The sequence below is a fragment of the Acomys russatus genome, chromosome 29 (assembly GCF_903995435.1).
Source record: "Acomys russatus chromosome 29, mAcoRus1.1, whole genome shotgun sequence".
Classification (NCBI taxonomy): domain Eukaryota; kingdom Metazoa; phylum Chordata; class Mammalia; order Rodentia; family Muridae; genus Acomys; species Acomys russatus.
In genome coordinates this window covers 17,177,679-17,198,098 of record NC_067165.1, presented here as the reverse complement: position 1 = coordinate 17,198,098, position 20,420 = coordinate 17,177,679, and the positions used below count along the sequence as shown (strand labels likewise).

General features: G+C 50.8%; 1 protein-coding gene across 3 annotated transcripts; it reads left to right on the top strand.

Annotated features, from left to right (window-relative positions):
• Positions 1–2,245: 2,245 nt before the first annotated feature.
• Positions 2,246–17,522, top strand: Mfsd2a (MFSD2 lysolipid transporter A, lysophospholipid). 3 transcript variants are annotated; one of them, XM_051171355.1, is made up of 14 exons: positions 2,246–2,488; positions 4,051–4,179; positions 6,520–6,644; positions 11,898–12,036; positions 12,135–12,237; positions 12,901–13,058; positions 13,494–13,584; positions 13,732–13,853; positions 14,057–14,140; positions 14,541–14,624; positions 14,719–14,831; positions 15,167–15,310; positions 15,404–15,580; positions 16,928–17,522. In XM_051171355.1, exons 1-14 carry the CDS (start codon positions 2,396–2,398, stop codon positions 16,989–16,991), a joined length of 1,626 nt encoding a protein of 541 aa, XP_051027312.1. In that variant the 5' UTR covers positions 2,246–2,395; the 3' UTR covers positions 16,992–17,522. The 3 variants fall into 3 exon arrangements, with proteins under 3 accessions (XP_051027312.1, XP_051027311.1, XP_051027313.1); XM_051171354.1 differs by having other exon boundaries at positions 2,247–2,488; positions 4,048–4,179; positions 16,928–17,519; XM_051171356.1 differs by having other exon boundaries at positions 2,247–2,488; positions 4,048–4,179; positions 12,159–12,237; positions 16,928–17,512.
• The last annotated feature ends 2,898 nt before the right edge of the window (positions 17,523–20,420 follow it).

The following is a 20,420-nucleotide window of genomic DNA, read 5'->3' as shown; positions in this document are numbered from 1 at the left end:
TCAAAGCGAAAGCACTTAGCAGTGTGACCTGCCCATAGATGGCGGGCATTTGGTAATTAGGAACCATCGTGCTTAGGGCGGAGTGTCTCTGGTCCTGACCCATTCAGAGAGAACTGAAGTTGTGAGGGGAAGCTGGACCTAAATTTAGAGGAGAAGAAAAACCAAAGGCAATGGAGCTGGAACTCACAACAATTTCTACAGGCTGAGGTAAGCACGGTGACATTATTCGGCTGGGAGCTTGACGACAGCACAGGATGGAGAAGAAACCCGGCTTGACCCCAAGCTCCCGGGTGCAAAGGATCTGAATGATTTAGTTAACCACAACCTGATGGGAGCGGATCACGGGAGAGAGAGAGAGGCTCTGAAACCCAGCAGTTCTAGGCTGCATTAACAATGTGTCGTGTCCAGACTGAGGGAAAGAATAGGCCTATTGTGCTGGCTTGGTCAGGCCATATCTGGAATCTTGCGTTGCTACACTGACAGACTGGAATCAGGCCAGGAGGGGGACCAGCCCAGCCTCAGCTCCTGAGCTCTTGTGTTAAATGCTTCCTGTATAGTTTCTTGTCATGTGCCCCCAAACAATCCTGGTAGCTCCCTGTTTTGTGCACAAGGAGGTTAACAAAATTGTCCAGGGTCAACTGTATAGCGGGTACGTGGAGGAGGCTTTTCTGAACAGGCTGGCTCCCTTGGTGCTTGTATCTTCTTCACTCGCTGTAGTTTAGCGGGATATGGAAGTAAAACAGGGAAAGTTTTTATTTTTGAAGAGGGCATGGTCTGGCTTGGTTATTTAGATCACTTATAAGATGCGATGTGTTTCAAGAGAGTGATGAATTTAGGGCTGGAAGGGACCACGAGGACTCCTTAGCCAGATCAAGTCTACAGCAGGGAAGAGAGACAGAACAGTGTGACGAAGCTCACAGTGGAATCACAAAGCCCGATCCATGCTTTCCGTACGGTTCTTCTTCGCTGTTTCGCTTGGCTTGTGTCTGTACAGCGATTGTGTCCAGATGGCATCTGCCAGGGCACACCAGGGATCGTGCTGTGGTCATTGTGGGAAAGTCAGGTCTCAATATCTCTTCCCCACAATTCGAATTAAAAGGAGGGGAAAAAAGAAAGAAAGAAAGAAAAAGGAGCCCGACACTGAGAGCCACAGGTCCTGTGTGAGAACCTCAGCACAGTGGCCTCCGAAAATCTCAGCAGTTAGTTAGTTCACTGATGAAGGACAGCTGGACTTCAACCCAGGCTCCTGGGGATCTGGGAAGCCTGGGGTGCACTTAGCAGAGGTGGAAGAAAAGGCCGTTCTTGGCTGGCATCTATGCCTAGCCTCTGTTTAGAGGAAAGTCCTCCCTTCTTCCAAGGACTACATTGCTATTTTCTGTCTCAAAGCTTTCCTTGATTACCATCATCATCATCATCATCATTATTATTATTGACACAGAGAGCCGTTGAAGTCTTGTATCTCTCAGGGCTTCCTCTCTGAGAGCCTGTATACCTAGTTCAGCCTTCTGTATTTTATGCTGAGGGGCAGAGCAGAGAGTTATGAGCAAAGATTTAAGAACCGGACAAAACCTTCCTGTCCTGTCCCTGTCTTAACAGCTGCACTTCTTCTCTGTGCCCCCCTTTCCTCGGCTGTAAAACGGGGGTAATAACAGTGCCATCCTCAGATGGAGTTGGTGATCATGAGAGCATGCTAAGCCTGTTAGAAGTTATCCGTAAAAGGCAGCTGTGGCCATGGTTTCCGTCGTCTTATTACTTGAGAACTCCCTTGACGAAAGGGGCAGCCCCTGGACTGGCTAATGTTTTTCCCCCTCATTGAAAAAGGCACCCTAAATATCAAAGGCAAGAAGATGGAAGGGTCGATCTTGAGACACAGACATAGTCAAAGTTGCAGCCTATGGCCTCAAGTTTGGGGGAGAAGCCACCTGACTCCAGATTTTAAAAGAGGCAGATGGGGGGGGGCGTTTCAGAAGTCATGGGCCACCGGCTTAACTCAGGGAGAACTCACTCTGGGGGACCTTAGGCAGGCCACTTTCAACCTTGGGCTTCAGTTTCCTGGGGCGAATCAGGTGGGTTCCTCCGCTTTGCTTAGGTGGTTAGGAGCCCGCGTTGAAGGATGCCGGCTTTGAGAACGTGGCTGAGCTTAGAGGCTCGGCTAGACGAGTTGAGCAAGCGCGCGCAGGGATTGGCTGGGAGGCACAGGACCAAACCTTTAAGAGGCGCGGAGGGGGCGTGCAAGGGAGTTTTCCTCTTCGCGCAGTTCTGGTTCGCTAAGTGCTGGCGAACGTAGTAGCAGTGGCTGCGGCTGCGCCTAGTACGGGAGCCCCAGGCGAGTGCGGGCAGGCGGAACACAGGAGCATCCCGGCGTTCGGGTGCCAGACGGCGTGGCCCGCGGGTCATGGCCAAAGGAGAGGGCGCGGAGAGCGGTTCCGCGGCGGGGCTGCTCCCCACCGGCATCCTCCAAGCCAGTGAACGGCCGGCCCAGGTGAAGGTAAGGTCCCAGAGGAAGGCAAGGGGTGGTGGGCAGGCCGAGAAGGTGGGCATAGAGGCATCGGAGTTCAGGTCTGGTCTTGGGACACTTTGGGGGTAACAGGGTACAGAGAGGCTTGGGAAAAGGGGTGCTCCGGGACCGGGGACTGATGGAGAAAGGCTGAAGCCGACTTTGCACACCCCTACGCTGGGTTTGAGCCTAGCGTGGCGCCGGCAAAGCCGGCAAAGCTACATGGCGTGAGGCTTTCCTCGGCGCTCTGGGGTCCCCCGTGCTGAGCCACGCTAGTTTCTCTCCCTAGATCTGTAGAGACCCCCAGAAATCGTAATATCCTTGGTTATCCATCTCTCACCACCCCCCACTCTCATGCTTTAACTCTGAGGAGGGCCACTCAAGTTCATTCATAAGAACAAGGGCTCTGCTCTTAAAGGAGCCGCGTACCGAAAGCGTTTGTGTGTCACCCAGCGTTCACGCGCTCAGAGCTCCGCTGGTCTTGGAGCCTCTCTCTCTGACCGGCCCTCGCGCTGTGAACCTATTTAACCACTTCATGGAAACCATGCGGCCCCAGGAAAGAGACCTCTGACGATAGATCTAATTGGGTGGTGCTTAACTTTTCCTTTTAATTTTATTAACTGATCTTGGAAGGAGCCAGTGAGCAATTATGCTGTTACCAAGTATGAGTAATCTCTACTTTCCCTGGGCAACCACAGCCTCCCCTAGTGCTCCACCCGGAGAAGGCTGAGACCTGCATCTGGAGCCCTCCTCACCCCTCTCCAAGGTCCCCCAGGAGCTAGAAGGGGTGTGTGTCAGGCGGCTTGAGGACAGGACCGCTCAAGGGTTTGCTCGGAGCTGAAGACTCCCTACAGGGGCCCTGGAACTTTGGGACAGATGGAAGGAACAGCTGTGGCTGCAGCGGGCTGGGCTGGGCGCCCCTCCCTAACCCCCCCCCCCCAGGCGCTCTGGTGCCTTCACCCAGTAGGCAGGTGGATCCTGGCTGCTGCAGGGCATCAGGGAGGGAGCTTGGGCTGGGCTCAGGCAACCTCTGGCAGTAAGAGGATTTTCAGGTTGTGGCAGTTAGTGTCGGGTTGGGACAGGGCCACTGCTGTGACATGCTCTCTCAAGGTAACTTAGAAAGGAGCAGCAGCTGAGGGCCTGGGAGAAGGTATTTGTTTGTTTGAGACAGGGTTTCTCTGTGTAGCCCCAGCTGTCCTGGAACTTGCCCTGTAGACCAGGCTGGCCTAGGAACTCGAGAGATCTGCCTGGCTCTGCCTCCCAAGTCCTGGGATTGAAGGCATGTGTGTGCCACCACACCTGGCCTGGGACATCTTTAAAGATGGAAGGTGATAGGTTACCTCAGAGTCTAGAGGATTATGTCTGGGTTTGAGGGCGACTTCCTCTGGGGTAAGGGAAGTGGGATTTCCCAAGGTGGGACCTGGGCAAGGTGGATCTGTTGTTCCTCTTGGTCCAGTTGGCTGGAGATATAAACGGCCAGGCCTCTGGCACGTTTTAGGTTGGAAGGCCAGAATCCTGGGCCTATTTTCATTCTTTCTTTCTCTTCCCAGAAGGAACCAAAGAAGAAGCAGCAATTGTCCATTTGTAACAAGCTTTGCTATGCAGTTGGAGGAGCCCCATACCAGCTGACTGGCTGTGCTCTAGGCTTCTTCCTGCAGATCTACCTGTTAGATGTGGCAAAGGTAGGTGGCCTGAGCTCCACAGGCTCCTCCAGTAGCCAGAGGTGGGAAGTGGGAGGCTCCGCTTCATAAGGTCACTGCTTTCCCCAGTGGTAAAACAGGGCCAGAACACATTCCTTGGCTGCCACTCAGGGTGCCAGTGGATGAGAAATACGGCTTTACGAAGATGTGCAGGAGGGGAGTCTATCTGCCCCCAAGGAACCACAGCTGGCAACTACCTCGTCCTTGCCTGGCAGGAGCAATAGAAAGCCTGGAGGAATAGGCAGTGGCTGTGAGGGAGAATGGGACCCGTTGGTGATGCCCTTCTTAGAAGAGACTGGCACACCATGTCCCTGGCTGGAAGACAGTCAGCTGGCTTGGCTGAGGGCTTAGTGGGTGTTGCCATTGACAAGGGTGATGGAGGAACTGTATCTCACCTTCATCTGAGGAGTGGCAGCTTGCTGGTGGGTAAGGGAGACCTGAAGGTGCTGGCATGTATTAGAGTGGCCCTGGTACTTGGGGGGTCTCTGATAGGGAGAGGTAGTGTGGGAGAGGCGGGGCTACTGTGTGGACTTTGAGAAGCCTTGGCCAGCAGCCTGGCATCCAAAGAATTCGCCCTGTCTGGATGAGAGAGTGGGAGACTGAGTAACCATGGCTCCGGGGTGCCCTCACTGCCTTTTTTTCTGTGTAGCATCTCTGGGCAAGTGAGGCATATTAGTTTCCACTTGCAGGTGTGGAACACTGAGCCCCAGAAAGGACAGAAGACTCATTCAGTAGCTAGCTTTCAAACAGTTCCCGTGGCTGGGCCCCAACGGGGTTATAAATAAGAGGGACCTGCAGCTGAGTATAAAATGGGGTTAGAGTAAGTGGGGTGAGTGTAGGGGCGGGGAGTACAGTGCAGGAAGGCTGCCATCTTTCCAGAAAGGATTGAGATTGTAAAACCAGCCTTAGACTCTGTCTCAAACACAAAGTTTAAAAAAAAAAAAAAAAAAAAAATCAAGGTTTTATGGATGAGGCTGAAGCCAGAAAGTCTGTATTTAGAAGCTAAAGTGGCCGGTAGTGGTGGCACATGCCGGTAGGATTTGCTGAAGGAGGCAGAGGCAGGAGGATCACGAGTTCGAGGCCAGCCTGGGCTACACAGTTTTAAAAAAAAAAAAAAAAAAAAAAAAAGAAGCTAAAGTGTTTGTGAAGTTAAGAGATAGTTAAAACTCATCTATAGAGTAGGCATGGCGGCATGCATCTGTAATCTCAGCACTTCGAAGATACAGGCAAGTAGAGGAACCTTACATGCATGTGCATGCGCGCGCGTGCACGCGCGTACATACACACATGGTGTCAGGGTAGGAGAGTCACTGGAGAGATTGTTCGGTGTTTAGGAGTTTACTGCTTTCTTAGAGGACATGAGTAGTGAGTACCTATGTCACTCACAACCACAACTGCCTACAATGCCAGCTTTGGGGGTCTAATACCTTTGGCTTCCAAGGCATTAGAACAAACCCCAGCACACAATCACATAATTTAAATGATAGTAGACTTTTTTCCCCATATCAAGGATAAAGCTTGACCTCATAAACACACTATAACCCATAACTCTCATACATATGGGGAAGCTGAGGCTCACTGGGGTGGCCCAGGGAACAAACACTAGCTTTGTATCAGGTAGCCAGGGGCTCAGAATTGCGAGGAGGAAGGAAATGATTCTAGGTTCATTCTGTATGATGAGAAGGTACAACAGAGGAAAAGGAAGACCCAGCAAAGCTACGAACACAGCCCTACTCCAGTAAGACAGCTATCAGAGAAATGCTGTCATCACTATTACTATTATTTTGTTCTTTTGAAACTGGGTCTCTCTACGTAGTCTTGACTGTCCTGAAACTCACTGTCTAGACCAGGCTGGCCTCGCACTCACAGAGATCTTCCTGCCTCTGCCTCCAGGATGCTGGGATTAAAGGTGTGCATCACCACACCCAGCTGTTTTTGTCACAGTGTGGGGGCGGGGGGACGAACTAAATCCAAACACCTCATCCATTCTAGGCAAGCCTGCCGCTACTGAGCTAAACCTTGCTCTTGTCACTATTAAGTGCATGAAACCAGGTGGTGGCACTGCACGCCTTTAATCCCAGCACTCGGGAAGCAGAGGCAGGTGGATCTCTTTGAGTTCGAGGGCCAGCCTGGTCTACAGAGTGAGTTCCAGGACAGCCAGGGCTACACAGAGAAGTCCTGTCTGGAAAAAAGAAGGAGTGAGTGAAAATGTTTGAACCTCGGGGGTGGGAGCAGTGTGAGGTCTGGGCGGCCTGGCTGCAGCGGTGAGGGGAAAGGCGAATGAATGGATGATGAACGTCTTCTGCTTTTCCTCCACGGCAGGTGGACCCACTCCCTGCTTCCATTATCCTTTTTGTGGGCCGAGCCTGGGATGCCTTCACTGACCCTCTGGTGGGCTTCTGCATCAGCAAGTCCTCCTGGACCCGCCTGGGCCGCCTCATGCCCTGGTAAGTAGAGCTGCTCCTTCGAGGTGCAGAAGGCCAGGCTTCTGGTGTGATCTTCCCACTGGGTCCCTCCATCTCTTGTCAGTGGCTGGAGGTTGAGGGGAAAGGGACGGACACACACACACACACACACACACACACACACACACACACACACAAAACCTCAGAGGTGTTGAGACGCCAAGGCTGAGGCCTCAGCTGCTCCAGATATGGCCATTGAGACACCTAGCTTGTTCATTTCCCGCCTGGCCAAAGTACTGAGTCAGAGACCCTTCCTCAGCTCAGGCCTCAGGGCTCCCCAAAGTCCACTCACTCACCTTGGTGAAACTGGACTCCTCACTTTGCCCACTCCTCACTTCTATGGTGGCAGAGGTAGGTCTCCAGGACAGTTGAAGAGGTTGCCTGCGTTTGACTGACAGCTTCACTACTTCCAGCTGTGCATTCTTGAGCGAGTTACTAAACATCTCTGAACCTTAGGTAAAATGGAAATATGGTGAGGACTTCACTATGTAAAGCATTAGGAACAGTGCCTGGCAGGAATTGATACACAACGTGTCATTCCATATGGTAGGATATGGGTATGGGCAATACTGAGAATGCAACTGCAGACCCATTCTGATGTCTTGAGCGAAGGCACTATTTTTATTTTATTTTATTTTATTTTTTCTTCCCACAGTGCTACTCAGCTTCAGCCTGTGGGGCAAGGTTGGGGGAAGGTAGTTGCCATAGATCAGACAGTGAGGGGGACACACAAGACAGGCCAAGCCGGGACTCTGGTTCCCTTCAGGACATCCTGCTTCAGGGGGTGGAGGGGGTGTACCCCTTTCATCTCCAGCCCATCCAAGCTTAAGTGGGCGCCTTCCTGCCCCAGGGGCGCCCATACCTGGTCTCCGGCCTTCAAAGCTGTTCCAGCAGCCTCTGCACCTCCACGGCTTCCTTTCCCACGAGGCCCCCCACCCACCCCAATCCTGCCAGCCCCTGGCAAAAGCCCAGCTTTGCAGCCTTTGATCCAGGCCTCACGGCCAAAGGGGTGGAGGGGAGGGCAGGAGAGCCTCCTTTACCTGGGCATGCTGCTCAGGGAGTCCTGAGCGCCAGCCTGTGAGACTTGGCCCCGAGCCCGCCTCTTGGCAGCTGGTGGAGGGCGGGGCCCTGCTCCCACATCGCCTCATGGGGCCCATCCAATAGGAAGGCGCTGCCTGGCGCGCTGGGGCACAGGGTTACTCCCAGTCACATCGGGTTCCTGTTCTCTGTTCAGTGGCCTGTCTCAGAGGATGCAGTGTTTGAGGAAGGCTGAGGAGGAGACAGACGTGGAGGGGTGGAGGAAGGAGGAGGAGAGCGGGCAAGGCCTCCTTGTGCGAGGGAGGATCTGAGGATTCTTGCTGGGTCAGTGTGACAGTTAACTCCAGGAAAGTTTCTGGGGACCCCGTAGGTTGCTTTCTGGGTGGCAAGTGCCTGGGTATGAGTCAGAATTCACGTGGGGTGGCTGGTAAGCTGAGGGGCCATTGTGGTCATGACATCCCAGGCTGCACCTCTTCAGGCCTTAGAGGCCATAAAGAGACTGGATCAGGGTTGGTCAGTGTTAGTCCTAAAACACACAAACACACACACACACACACACACACACACACACACACACACACACACACACACACACACACGCCCTTCCATGCCTCAGGACAGTTCCTACTCCAAGCCCCTCCTACAAACCACAAAGATACTGACAGCTCCTTTCCCAGGAATTCCTAAGGCCACCTGGGAGACCCTGTCAGCAGGGTCACACAGTTTGAGCTGCATCTCCGGGCTGGACCGGAGGGTGGTTGATTACCAGGCATTGTCTACTTGGGCCTGTAGTGTTTCCCGAAGGCCACTTCTGTTGAGCCCTCCTGATATGCTCACAGCAAACACTTAAATGTCCCCAAGTACTGCTCAACACTTTTCTGTCAATTTATTTAAAACTCAAGCCTACTTCAACCCACAAAGTTGGAAGTCCTTACACACTTGCCTGTGAGGTGGCCCGTTTTCCCGTCATGTTATCTCTTAATTCCATCTCCCTTGCTCACTGTACTGCAGCCCACGGGTCCCGCTGTTCCATGCGCCTGCCTGAGGACCTTTGTACTGGCTGTTCCCCTGCCTGGGCCCACTCTTGGCTCAGAGATCTGTAATGCTGACTTCCTTACCTCATCCACGCCTTCTCAGTTAATGTCCTCTCAGCCAGTGGTGAACTGCACTCCAGTCTCATGTCTACTTATCTTGAGACTGCGTTCTTTTCTCCATAGCACTTGTCACTTTTTAGTGTGTATGTATGTGTATATATTTATATATGTGTGTGTGTGTGTATCAGGGTTGGTCAGTGTTAGTCCTAACAGACACACACAGACATACACACACACACATACACACACACACACACACACACACACACACACACACACACACACACAAAATATCATTGACCTTATTTATTTATTTTTATATTTTTAATTTGTTTTGGTTTTTCAAGACAGGGTTTCTCTGTGTAGCCTTGGCTGTCCTAGATTCACTTTGTAGACCAGGCTGGCCTCGAACTTACAGCAATCCGCCTGCCTCTGCCTCCCAAGTGCTGGGATTAAAGGCGTGCGCCACCACCGCCTGGCTTATTTATGTATTTATGTGTGGTAGAACTCAAACTCAGATAAGGTTTCATATAGCCCATGTGGCCCCCAACTCCTGATTCTCCACACCCCCTCCCCTCCGCCCCCAGACACCAAGCACACAGATGGTAGTCATGTACCAATACCTCCAAACTCAACTTTTGTTTTGTTATTGAGACAGGGTTTTACTATGTAGCCCTGGCTCCCCTGCAATTTGCTATGTAGACCAGGTTGGCCTCAAACTCACAGAAGTCCACTTGCGGCTGAGAGCAGGGGCACAGGGATTCCTGAGTTTGAAGCCAGCCTGGTCTATATAGAAAGTTCCAGGAAAGCCAGGCCTACACAGACAGATCCTGTCTCAAAAGCAAAAAACAAAACAAAACAGAAAACACACCAAACCACAGTATACAATATAGTGTGTAAGTGTTTTGCTTGCATGTATGTCTGTGCCTGGTGCCTGAGGAGGGTCAGAAGAGAGTGTTGGATCTCTTGAAACTGCGGTTATGAATGGCTGTGAGCTGCCATGTAGTTACTCAGAATTGGACCTGGGTCTTATGTAAGAACAGGTGTTGTTAACTGCTGAGCCATCCCTCCAGCCCCTGTGGCCCTCATTTGTTAAAACACAGATTTCACTATGTAGCACAGGTTGATTTTGAAGCCAGATCTTTTTGCCTCTGTCTCTCAAATGTGGGGTTATAGCCATGTACCCACTACCCCAGCTCATTGTAACCTTTTTTATTTGTTTGTTTTTGTTTTGTTTTGTTTTTCCAGACAGGGTTTCTCTGTGAAGCTTTGCCTGTCCTGGACTCAATTTGTAGACCAGGCTGGCCTCAAACTCAGAGATCTGCCTGCCTCTGCCTCCCGAGTGCTGGGATTAAAGTCACGCACTAAGCATATTCACATCCGTGTGCGACCATCACTACCTTTCATCCCAGTACTTTTTGTTGTTGCTGTGTTTGTTTGTTTGTTTGTTTGTATTTGACTTTTCAAGACAGAGTTTCTCTGTGTAATAGCCCTGGCTGTCCTGGACTTGCGTTGTAGACCAGAGTGGCCTCGAACTTACAGAGATCTGCCTGTCTCTGCCTCCTAAAGGCGTGCTCCACCATGCCTGGCTGTTGTTGCTCTTTTTTAAAGACAGGCTTTCTCTGTGTAGCCCTGGCTGTTTTGGAACTTACTCTGTAAACTAGGCCAGTCTTGAACTCAGAGATCCACCTGGCTCTGCCTGAAATTAAAGGCATGTGGCACCACCAGCTCATCCCAATAATTTTTTATCTTTTCCAACCAAACTTTGAGTTCATCAAAAAAAAGATAATCAATCCCTACTCCTCCTTCCCCTTGTCAGCCACCATTTTTTGGGGGGGCAGGGCAGGACAAGTGTTCAGGGAGGATATACCGTGGTGTGTGTGTAGGTTAGGGGACAACTTCCAGGAGTTGATTCTTTCTGCTAAATGGGTTCTATGAATTTGAACTCAGGGCATCAGGCTTAGTAAGTGCTCTTGCAGAATCAAGTATGAAACCGTGGATTTGTTGAACCTTTATATGTTGACCTGTACAATATCTGTCTTTTACGGACATATCGTATTTCACTTGGCCATTCCTTAGGGTTCTGTGTTGTAGCGTGTCAAGATTTTTTATTTTTAGGGCTGAATAACATGTAATTTTTGTTGTTTACTGACTAGAATGTGAGATCTACAAGATCAGTGGTGTCTTTTTCTTCACTGATACACCTTCAGCTGTCTGAATCGGTCCTAGCACATAATTGCGCCTCATAGATATTTGGGTAAATGTTGAATGTAAGCAGTGTGCTAGTTCTTATTTTCATAATATTTTTTATACATGAAGAAATGAGTCTCAGAGAAGTTAAATAACTTGCCCAAGACTAAGTTTTTATAGTTAGTGCCAGATTCAGAATTGGATCCCAAAAGTGTAAGTCAAGGTCTCCCTGCTTTTAATATTTATGGTGCACGCGGGTGTATGTATGCACGTGCATGCGATGTCACAGCACAACATATGGAGGCCAGAGGACTACTTGTGGGAGTTGATGCATGCTGCAGAGAGAACCCTCAGGCTGTCAGACCTGGCAGCTTTACCTGCTGAGGCATCTTTCTGGCCGGAGACCTTCCTTTTAACCTTTGCACTCCACTTCCTATGTTAACGCAGTGAAGTTGACCCACGCTGAGGAATAACCACTCATGATAGTTTGGACCCACGTGTGGGCCAGATATTTGTGCCCCCCCTCCTTATCTGTGACTGAGCCCCTGTCTCCTTCACCTGAAGATGGCCTCTCCCACCTTTCCAGCTTCCTTGTGTGTGTGTATACAGAAGATGCACAGGAGGGTAGCGAGCAGTGCTGGGACCGCCCCCTTCACTAGGACCACCCCTCCGCCCCCCTCCCTGTGACTCTTGTTCCAGAAAAAACATGCCTGAGACTCTAGTCTGACCTCATGCTCCCTGCTCTCTGACCCCTTCAAGCTCCTTGCTGGAGATTTTGGTCCAGGTCTCTTCCCCTGAGGCTCTGGGTTGGGAGGATTCAGACTTCCTTCTCTGTTGATGGACACCTGTGGAGCAGATTTGGGCTCTTGGAATTTTCCAGCTTCCACTCAGCAGACCCTCTTCTCCTCCTCAGGATCGTCTTCTCCACTCCCCTGGCCATCATTGCATACTTCCTCATCTGGTTCGTGCCTGACTTCCCACAGGGGATGGAAAGGTCGCACGGATTCCTTTGGTACCTGCTCTTCTACTGTCTCTTTGAGACACTGGTCACGGTGAGTGTGGGCCCCTCCCCTCGGTAGCGGTAGCTCAGTGAGGGGCAGGGTTAAGGGTGGGGCCCAGGGGCCTCTGCATGACCTCTCCATCTAACCAGGCCAGAGCATCTCTTCCACAACAGTGTTTCCACGTTCCCTACTCAGCACTCACCATGTTCATCAGCACGGAGCAGAGTGAGCGGGACTCGGCCACTGCCTATAGTAAGTCCCTCCGTCCTCAGCCTGGCCCTGCCTAGGGGTCCCTGGACCTCTCTGCTCCTGGTCCCCTCCCACACAACCTGCTTTGTGGGTCCAACTCTTTGTAAATGCATGTGTGAGTGTGGTGTGTGTGTGTGTGCGCGCGCACAGGCGTGTGTGAGCCCTCTTCCCTCCGTCCCCTTTCTCTATGTTGCTAGGGATTCAACCCAGAACCCTGTGTCTGCCAAGCAGTCACTTAACCATTGACCTATATCCCCAACCCATGAAAGCATGTTAAAAATAACCCACTTCTGAGCTGGGCGTGGTGGCACACGCCTTTAATCCCAGCACTTGGGAGGCAGAGACAGGCAGATCACTGTGAGTTCGAGGCTAGCCTGGACTACAAAAGCGAGTCTAGGACAGCCAATGCTACACAGAGAAACCCTGTCTTGAAAAAAAAAAAAAACCACTTCCTTTATCACTCAAGTTTAAGTCCCAGAAAAGTACAGAGACTAACCTTAAGGCCACACAGCGAAAGGCCATGAATGTAGCCTGAAATGTCATCTGCCTTGCCCTCTAGCCCAACTTACCTGGAGCTAAGAGTGGCTCCCAGCCATGCGACCTTCCTCCCTGGGCCTCCGGGGGCCATGAGGCCCATCCAAAAAGAAAGACCTTTTCCCTGCCCAGGGATGACTGTGGAGGTGCTGGGCACAGTGATAGGCACAGCGATCCAAGGACAAATTGTGGGCCAAGCCAAAGCACCTTGTCTCCAGGACCAGAATGGCTCCGCAGTGACCTCAGAAGTTGTCAATCGCACACAGAGCACTGCCTCCCTCAAAGAAACGGTGAGGCCCTTGGTAGTGCAAGGACTTTGGGGGGGAGAACGAATGGGTGCTTTGCGGTTACCCCCAAAATAGTAAGAGTAGCTAGTGCTTATTAATTAGTGGGCATTTAGTAAACGCAAATAGGAGTATGTACGGATGCCCACTTTATAGACAAGCAAAGGGGAGGCCTAGTGACTTGCCCAGGGTCCCAGTGGATGACAGAGATGCCAGAAGACTTGGGCTGTGGGCTCACACACTACACAGTCTGGGCGTGTAACGTTTTGTGCGCCTGGACTTGGCCCAGCTTTGGGAAACGGGCAGCAGTGCCAGGATGACCACCTTCCTGGTTCACAGACGGAGACAGTGAGGCCCCCATGGGGAGAAGGGCCTGGCCTGAGATCGTGGAGTGGGGCTGCTGGGATGAGGTCAGACTGACCCTGTCTCTGTATGTCATAGCAAAACGCGTACCTGCTGGCAGCAGGAATCATCGCCTCCATCTACGTCATCTGCGCCGTCATCCTGGTTCTAGGCGTGCGGGAGCAGAGAGGTGAGGAGAAGCCTACTAAGAAGGGTTCGACCCGTGGCCTGGGGGAGCAGGACTCCCCTTCTGCCGGGTCCCCAGGCTTTGGGAGGGACTTCTGCCCCTTCCTCATTTTCCTCGTTATCCTAATCACTATCGTTATCTGATCCCTAGAACCCTACGAGGCCCAGCAGGCAGAGTTGATGCCCTTCTTTCAGGGCCTCCGCCTGGTCATGAGTCACGGCCCCTATGTCAAGCTTATTGCGGGCTTCCTGTTTACCTCCCTGGCTTTCATGGTGAGTGGGGCCCTGAGAAGCTCATCCTGAGAGTAGGTCTAATAGGGGTGCCGGTGTGTGTGTGGAGAAGATTTGGGACTGCAGCGAAGCTGAGGGGCAGGCCGGAGGGAGTGTGACAAGCACAGGTCTCTGGCATCCCTGAGTCACCCCCCACTTTCCTTTCATTTTCTTGTCCTGCTCCAACCCCCTCCTTCTCCGCGCAGCTGGTGGAGGGCAACTTCGCTTTGTTCTGCACCTATACCTTGGGCTTCCGGAATGAGTTCCAGAACCTCCTCCTGGCCATCATGGTGAGTATAGGGCATAAGGTTAGCTGGCTTAAGAGTATGTGTCTGTATGGTCCTTTGAACAATCGGAGGATGCTTTCAGGCCACTCCCTAGTGGTGAAGGGATGAGGGAGGTTTCCCTGGACCTCACTACAGTTGCCTGGAGGAGGGTTAGGAGAGGATCTGAGGCTAGCTGGTTTGAAAGCACAATGCCTTCGTAAACAAGAGTGCCAACAGCTTTGTGTAGCTTTGCGTTGGGATTGAACTGCTCGCTCTTAGCTCCCCTGGGAAGCCATCAGGCATGCCTATCAACTTCCCCACCCACCAGAGGCTGCCCTGGGAAGCACCTTTTGGGGCCTGCAAAGGGCAGGGTGGTCTCTCTGCAGCAGTAACTCACCTCCCTCACCTGTTTTGTTGCTCACAGCTCTCAGCCACATTCACCATCCCCATCTGGCAGTGGTTCCTAACCCGGTTTGGCAAGAAGACAGCTGTATATGTTGGGATCTCAGTGAGTGCGGATCAAGGGATTGAGTTGGGGTGTGTGAGGTGTCACAGATGGGAGCCTCCTAGGTGACCCATCTTCCCTGTACTCTCTGTCCTAGTCAGCGGTTCCTTTTCTCATCTTGGTGGCCCTCATGAAGAGTAATCTAATCGTCACTTACGTGGTGGCCATAGCGGCTGGTGTCAGTGTCGCAGCTGCCTTCTTACTACCCTGGTAGGTACATAAAGGCTCGCCAAGGATGTCCCCCAGGCAACGTGCTCCACCTGGGGATAGCACTTTGGTGCCTTCTCCTCCTGCCTCTCTATTGGTCTGGGGATGAGGTGGGTGTGCCGGAGACAGTTATAGGGTTGCGAACCGTGCAACACACAACCTGCCCTCTATTTGCCAAACAGACTGTCTCAAGTGGGACACATATTGGTAGATGGGGCCCGTTCTTAATCACATATACAGCTCTCTTTTCACTTTAAGCTCCATGACACGGGTACCATATGGGCTGGTAGCTAGATGAGGGTAGTAACTCCCGGCTGCCACCACCCCACTCTGCCTAGGTCCATGCTGCCTGATGTCATCGATGACTTCCACCTGAAGCACCCTCACTCCCCTGGCACGGAGCCCATCTTCTTTTCCTTCTATGTCTTCTTCACCAAGTTTGCTTCTGGAGTTTCACTGGGTGTGTCTACCCTCAGTCTTGAGTGAGTGGCCTGTGAGTCTTGGGCAAGGCTGGGGGACAGGGATAGGGTGCAGGCGTTCCATCCTCACCACTCCTTGCCTACCGGGTTCCACAGCTTTGCTGAGTACCAGTCACAGGGATGCTCCCAGCCAGAACAGGTCAAGTTTACACTGAAGATGCTGGTGACCATGGTTCCTATCCTCCTCATCCTGCTGGGCCTGCTGCTCTTCAAGCTGTATCCCATTGACGAGGAGAAGCGGCGGCAGAATAAGAAAGCTCTGCAGGCTCTACGGTGAGAGCTGGGGCTGGGGGTCAGCCAGTCTAAGCCCTCAGCCTGTGCTGCCGGTGGACAGATTTACCACAGTTCTTAGCTACATACTAGGAACCACAGTGACTGTCTTTGTCTGTGTATGTATTTACTCAACAGGCAACAAACACTTGGTTTTTTTTTGTTTGTTTGTTTGTTTGTTTTTCCCCTGGAGTTTCTCTGCGCTTAGCCCTGTCTGTCTTGGAACTCTCTGGCCTAGAACTCAGAGATCTGCCTGCCTTTGCTTCCTGAGTGCTGGGATTTAAAAAAAAAAAAGGGAGCGCCCCACCACTGCTCTGGGCAACAAACACTTTCAGAGTGCCAGCATTGTGGTAGGGAAAAATAATGGCTGGGCATGGTATGGGTACATACCTTTAATTTCAGTACTCCAGGAGGCAGAGGCAAGTGGATCTTTGTGAGTTTGAGGCCAGCTTGTTTTACAAAGTGAGTTCCTAGACAGCCAAGGCTATGTAGAGAGACCCTGTCTCTAAAAGCAAAACCCAGACTTCCTGTCCTGAAGAAGTCTGTGTTTAGAAGTATGTTTCCAGGATCCCCCTAGTCCTTTAATAACCCACTTCTAGGCAGCTGAGATGTTTTGTTGTTTTTGGGTTTTTTTGAGGCAGGGTCTCTGTTTTGTTTTGGTTTGGTTTTCGGTTTTCAACACAGGGTTTTTCTGAGTAGCCTTGGCTGTCCTGGACTCAGGACTCAGTCTGTAGACCAGGCTGGCCTCCAACTCACAGCGATCCACCTGTCTCTGCCTCCCAAGTGCTGGGATTAAAAACGTGTGCCACCACCATGCCCGGCAAGGCTGGGTCTCATTTAGCTCAGACTGGTATCAAACTAGCTGTTTGATGCCAACACAACTGACTTGACTCTGCCTCCTAAGTGCTGGCACGACAGCCACCCCCCAGGGCAAGATCCTTCTGGTTCCTAAGCTGCAGATGAAGAAAACTGAAGTTTAGCCAGGAAACGTGGAAGAAAAGCTTTGAACCCTGCCCTGTGTTCTAGCTGTAACCTGTATTCCGATGCCCTCCTGGCACACAGGTCCTCTTGCGTGGCCAGATGATAGCTAGGGCAGGGTGGAGTGACTCATGACGCCATGTCAGCCAGTCAGAGTCGGTGGCTCTCTGAGGTTGGCGATGCTCTTTATTCAGTGGAAGCAGCAAACCAGCAGTTTCTGGGCAGACAGTGGGCATGAGTAAACTGTCCTGTGGTTTTAGACAAGACTAAGAGCTGGCTTGGACTTCAGGGCCAAGATCCCCTAAGGCAGGTGGCAGCAGAGGAAGGCAAAGATGCTTCGTCCTTGCAACCTGTCTCTTCTTACTCTTGCAGAGACGAAGCCAGCAGCTCAGGTTGCTCTGACACGGACTCCACAGAGCTGGCCAGCATTCTCTAGGACCTGCCATATTGCCCGAAGCGACCACACAAAGGAGACCTGGGGCCACCAGGTAGCATTAGGCACGGGATCTTTTTGCCCTTGCACTGAGCAGCTGTTCTTCCTGTGTCGAGACAGGGACCAAGGACTGGAGTGGAGGGTGAGCGGGGCCCAGGACATCTGTGGCTCACTGCAGGGCTGGCCGTACTGTAGCCTTCTCACTGCCTGCCCACAGGGCCAAGCCCTAGGACTGCTACTGTGAATATGCCAAGGACTGACCGAGCCTAGCTCGGAACACTAATGTAGAAACGTTTTATACAGAGACTAATTAATAACTTAATGACTGTGTACATAGTGTGTATATGTCTGTAAGCTATTAATGTTATTAATTTTCATAAAAACTGAAAAACAAAGCTGCTTGCTTCTGTCTGTGTTCTCGGCCGTCCATGGAGCCCTTTGCTGAGATCCATACAGTCAATGGTTACACAAAGCCACAGGTGCCAGTGAGGGGAACAGTGTGTCTGAGAGTACATTAATAGCCTTGGCTGATATTTACTCTGCACCAAGTGCCTTATGCTGGCTTGGCACACATCCATGGTGTTCTCACTGAACATGCAGAACCCCTGAGTCATGACAGGACTGTCCCTGTCTTAAAAGATAAAAAAATGAAAACCCAAGCTAGGAGCCAGGTGCCCAGTGGCAGCACACGGTTTAATCTCAGCGCTTAGGAGGCGGAGGAAGGTGGATGTCTGAGTCTAAGGCCAACCTGGTCTACAGAGTGAGTTCCAGGACAGCCAAGGCTATATATAGGGAAAAAAAAAAAAAAAACACACACACACACACAAAACACACCACACACACACACACACACACACACAAAACCAAACCCAAAAATTCCATCAAGCTAGGGTTATAAAGGATGTGGCTAGAGTCACGTGGCCAAGAATGATGCAAATGAAGCTCCATCATCTTTTTTTTTTTTTTTTAAAGTGAGACCAACTCTTTTTTTTTTTTTTTTTTTTTTTTTTTAAGATTTATTTATTCTGTATACAGTATATATCAGATCACATTATAGATGGTTGTGAGCCACCATGTGGTTGCTGGGAATTGAACTCACGACCTCTGGAAGAGCAGTCAGTGCTCTTAACCACTGAGCCATCTCTCCAGGTGCCCAAAGCTCCGTCATCTTGTGAGACTGTTAGCACTTTAACCACTGCTCTCCATGAGAGAAGAGCTAAGGAAGCAGCAGCAGGCCACAGGTGTCCTGCCAGGCACTGTGTGTGTATCTGAGTCCGTGGGGCTAGCTGTACTGGTTGGGGGGGGGGGCGGGCTGTAGTGTCCTTGGAGACCTATCATTCTTCCCTCACAACTGTTGTCAGTAATGTTCAGGGCAGAGACTGTATCTGTCTAGGAGTAGGGTCAGGCAGTGTCACGCCTCAACTCTGGTAGAAGGTCCCGTTGTCTCATTCCTTCAGTCCTTCAGTGTAAGCATGGCCCCCATAACCAATTCAAGTTACTTGTGCCATCTTGTAAGTTGCCGAGAACTTAATAGTCGGCTCTTACACGTTCATAATGCTCACCTACTACACCACTGGGTTGCACACACCCCACCCAAGTCAGGCTCTACAACCACAGGGAAATGAAACTGGCAGCAATCAGGAGAGACTAATCTAAGCCCCTTGGTTTGTGCTTAGACAAATGAGCCCCCTGAGAGCAGTGCTTGGACTACTAGGGACTGCTTTGCTCTTGAATTTGGGCTCCATTGTTATGGATAAACTTCTTTTGGTAAACTTCATAAAGGTGCTTTTAGCCGGCACTGTTATGCGTGTTCAGAAATACTAATTCATCTAGTCATGAGTTCCCTACAAGGAAGGTCCTGCTATTAGTCTGGCTTTACAGATAAGGAAACCAAGGCATGGGGAAGTTAAGTGACTTTAGACAAAGGTCATTAGTAAGCGGGTGGGTTGATTTAAGTCCAGACTGTTTGGCTGTAGGTCCTGTGCTTTTAATCACCAGTTTAATCATGCCAGGCAAGTCCCATGGCCTTTATAACTGCCATCTTCAGTCACAGGCTGTATGACAAGATAGCTCCCACCTAGACTGGCCCCTGTAACTGGAGTACTCAGAGATTTTCTTTTTACCCTCTCTTTCCGGTTCAGGGATTTTGATAATGTTTGCAAAGGTCCACTCCTGTTTTTCCTTTCCTCACTTCTAATGGGAAGCTACGAAGGCTTGTCATTGATTTCTATCTTTTTTATTTTTATTTTTATTTATTTATTTATTTATTTATTTATTTTTTGGCAGCCCTAGGGATCAAATCCAGGACTTTCCTCAAGCTAAGCAAATGCTCTGCCACTGAGCCACACCCATAGCCTAAGGCTTATGTTTAAAATAATAAGAATAGCTGCTGCTATTATTATTATTACTGTTATTATGGCTGCACCTATAGTTGAATAGTGGAGTGCTTGCCTGCCACAGATGAGGTTCTTCTGTGTTCAATCCCCAGCACTGCTGAAACAAAAATTAGACTTGTAAGTTTGTCCCTTTCTATGGCTACATTGATTTCTCAGGCCTCTTCTCATCTGGGCCTTTGTGCAGTTGAAGTTCGTGCCCCTTCTCTAGGGATCTGTATGCCCTGCAACCCCCCTCCCCCCTTTTTTAAAAAGCCCACCTCTTGATCCTGGAAGATGCTCTTGTATCAGAAATACCCAATGGTGCTCACGGAAGCCTGTGAGGTAGCTCTGGCCCCTATGCTCCTTAGGCCTGTTCTAGAGTCTTCCCTCCCTATTGTGGTCTCTTACACATAGCCTGTGACTAAGAATGGCAGGGTGTGTTGGACAGGAGGAAGTGAATGAATGAGAGCTGACCAGAAAAAGTATAGGTTAAGGCCAGACCTGCTTCCTACCCACTCTCCAACTTGCTCTTGTCTAGATATTTCTCCAAATTTGTTTGTTTGTTTGTTTGTTTTTGTTTTGCCGAGGTCATTGGCTGTCCCAGGCCCCTTCTGGATCCCTCACACTTCCCCTCCCTCGCACTTTCCCATCCATTGGAAGAAGTGCCACCCGACTTCCACCAGTCTGGATCCAGATCTTGTATCACTGCACCCACCTGTCTTTGCCAGGTCCTGACCCTTTACACTGTGGACATTTCGCCCCTCAATGCCCACCACTGCAGAGGACCAGGTGTGCTTTTAGCGCCACCTACTGGGAGATGAGAACAAGACCTCCACATTGTTTAAAAAAAAAAAGGTCCAGCTAAGTGATTGTTCATATTTACAGTGATTCTGTCATATGATGCCATATACCTGCTAGGCTCTAAGGACATTGGTGGACAACACAGAGCTTGGACTTTTGGTGGAGACTCATGATGAATAGACAAAATGTAATGAAAAGAATCTCAAAACTTGTTGGGGATGGTGGCACACCTTTAATGCCAGCACTTGGGAGGCAG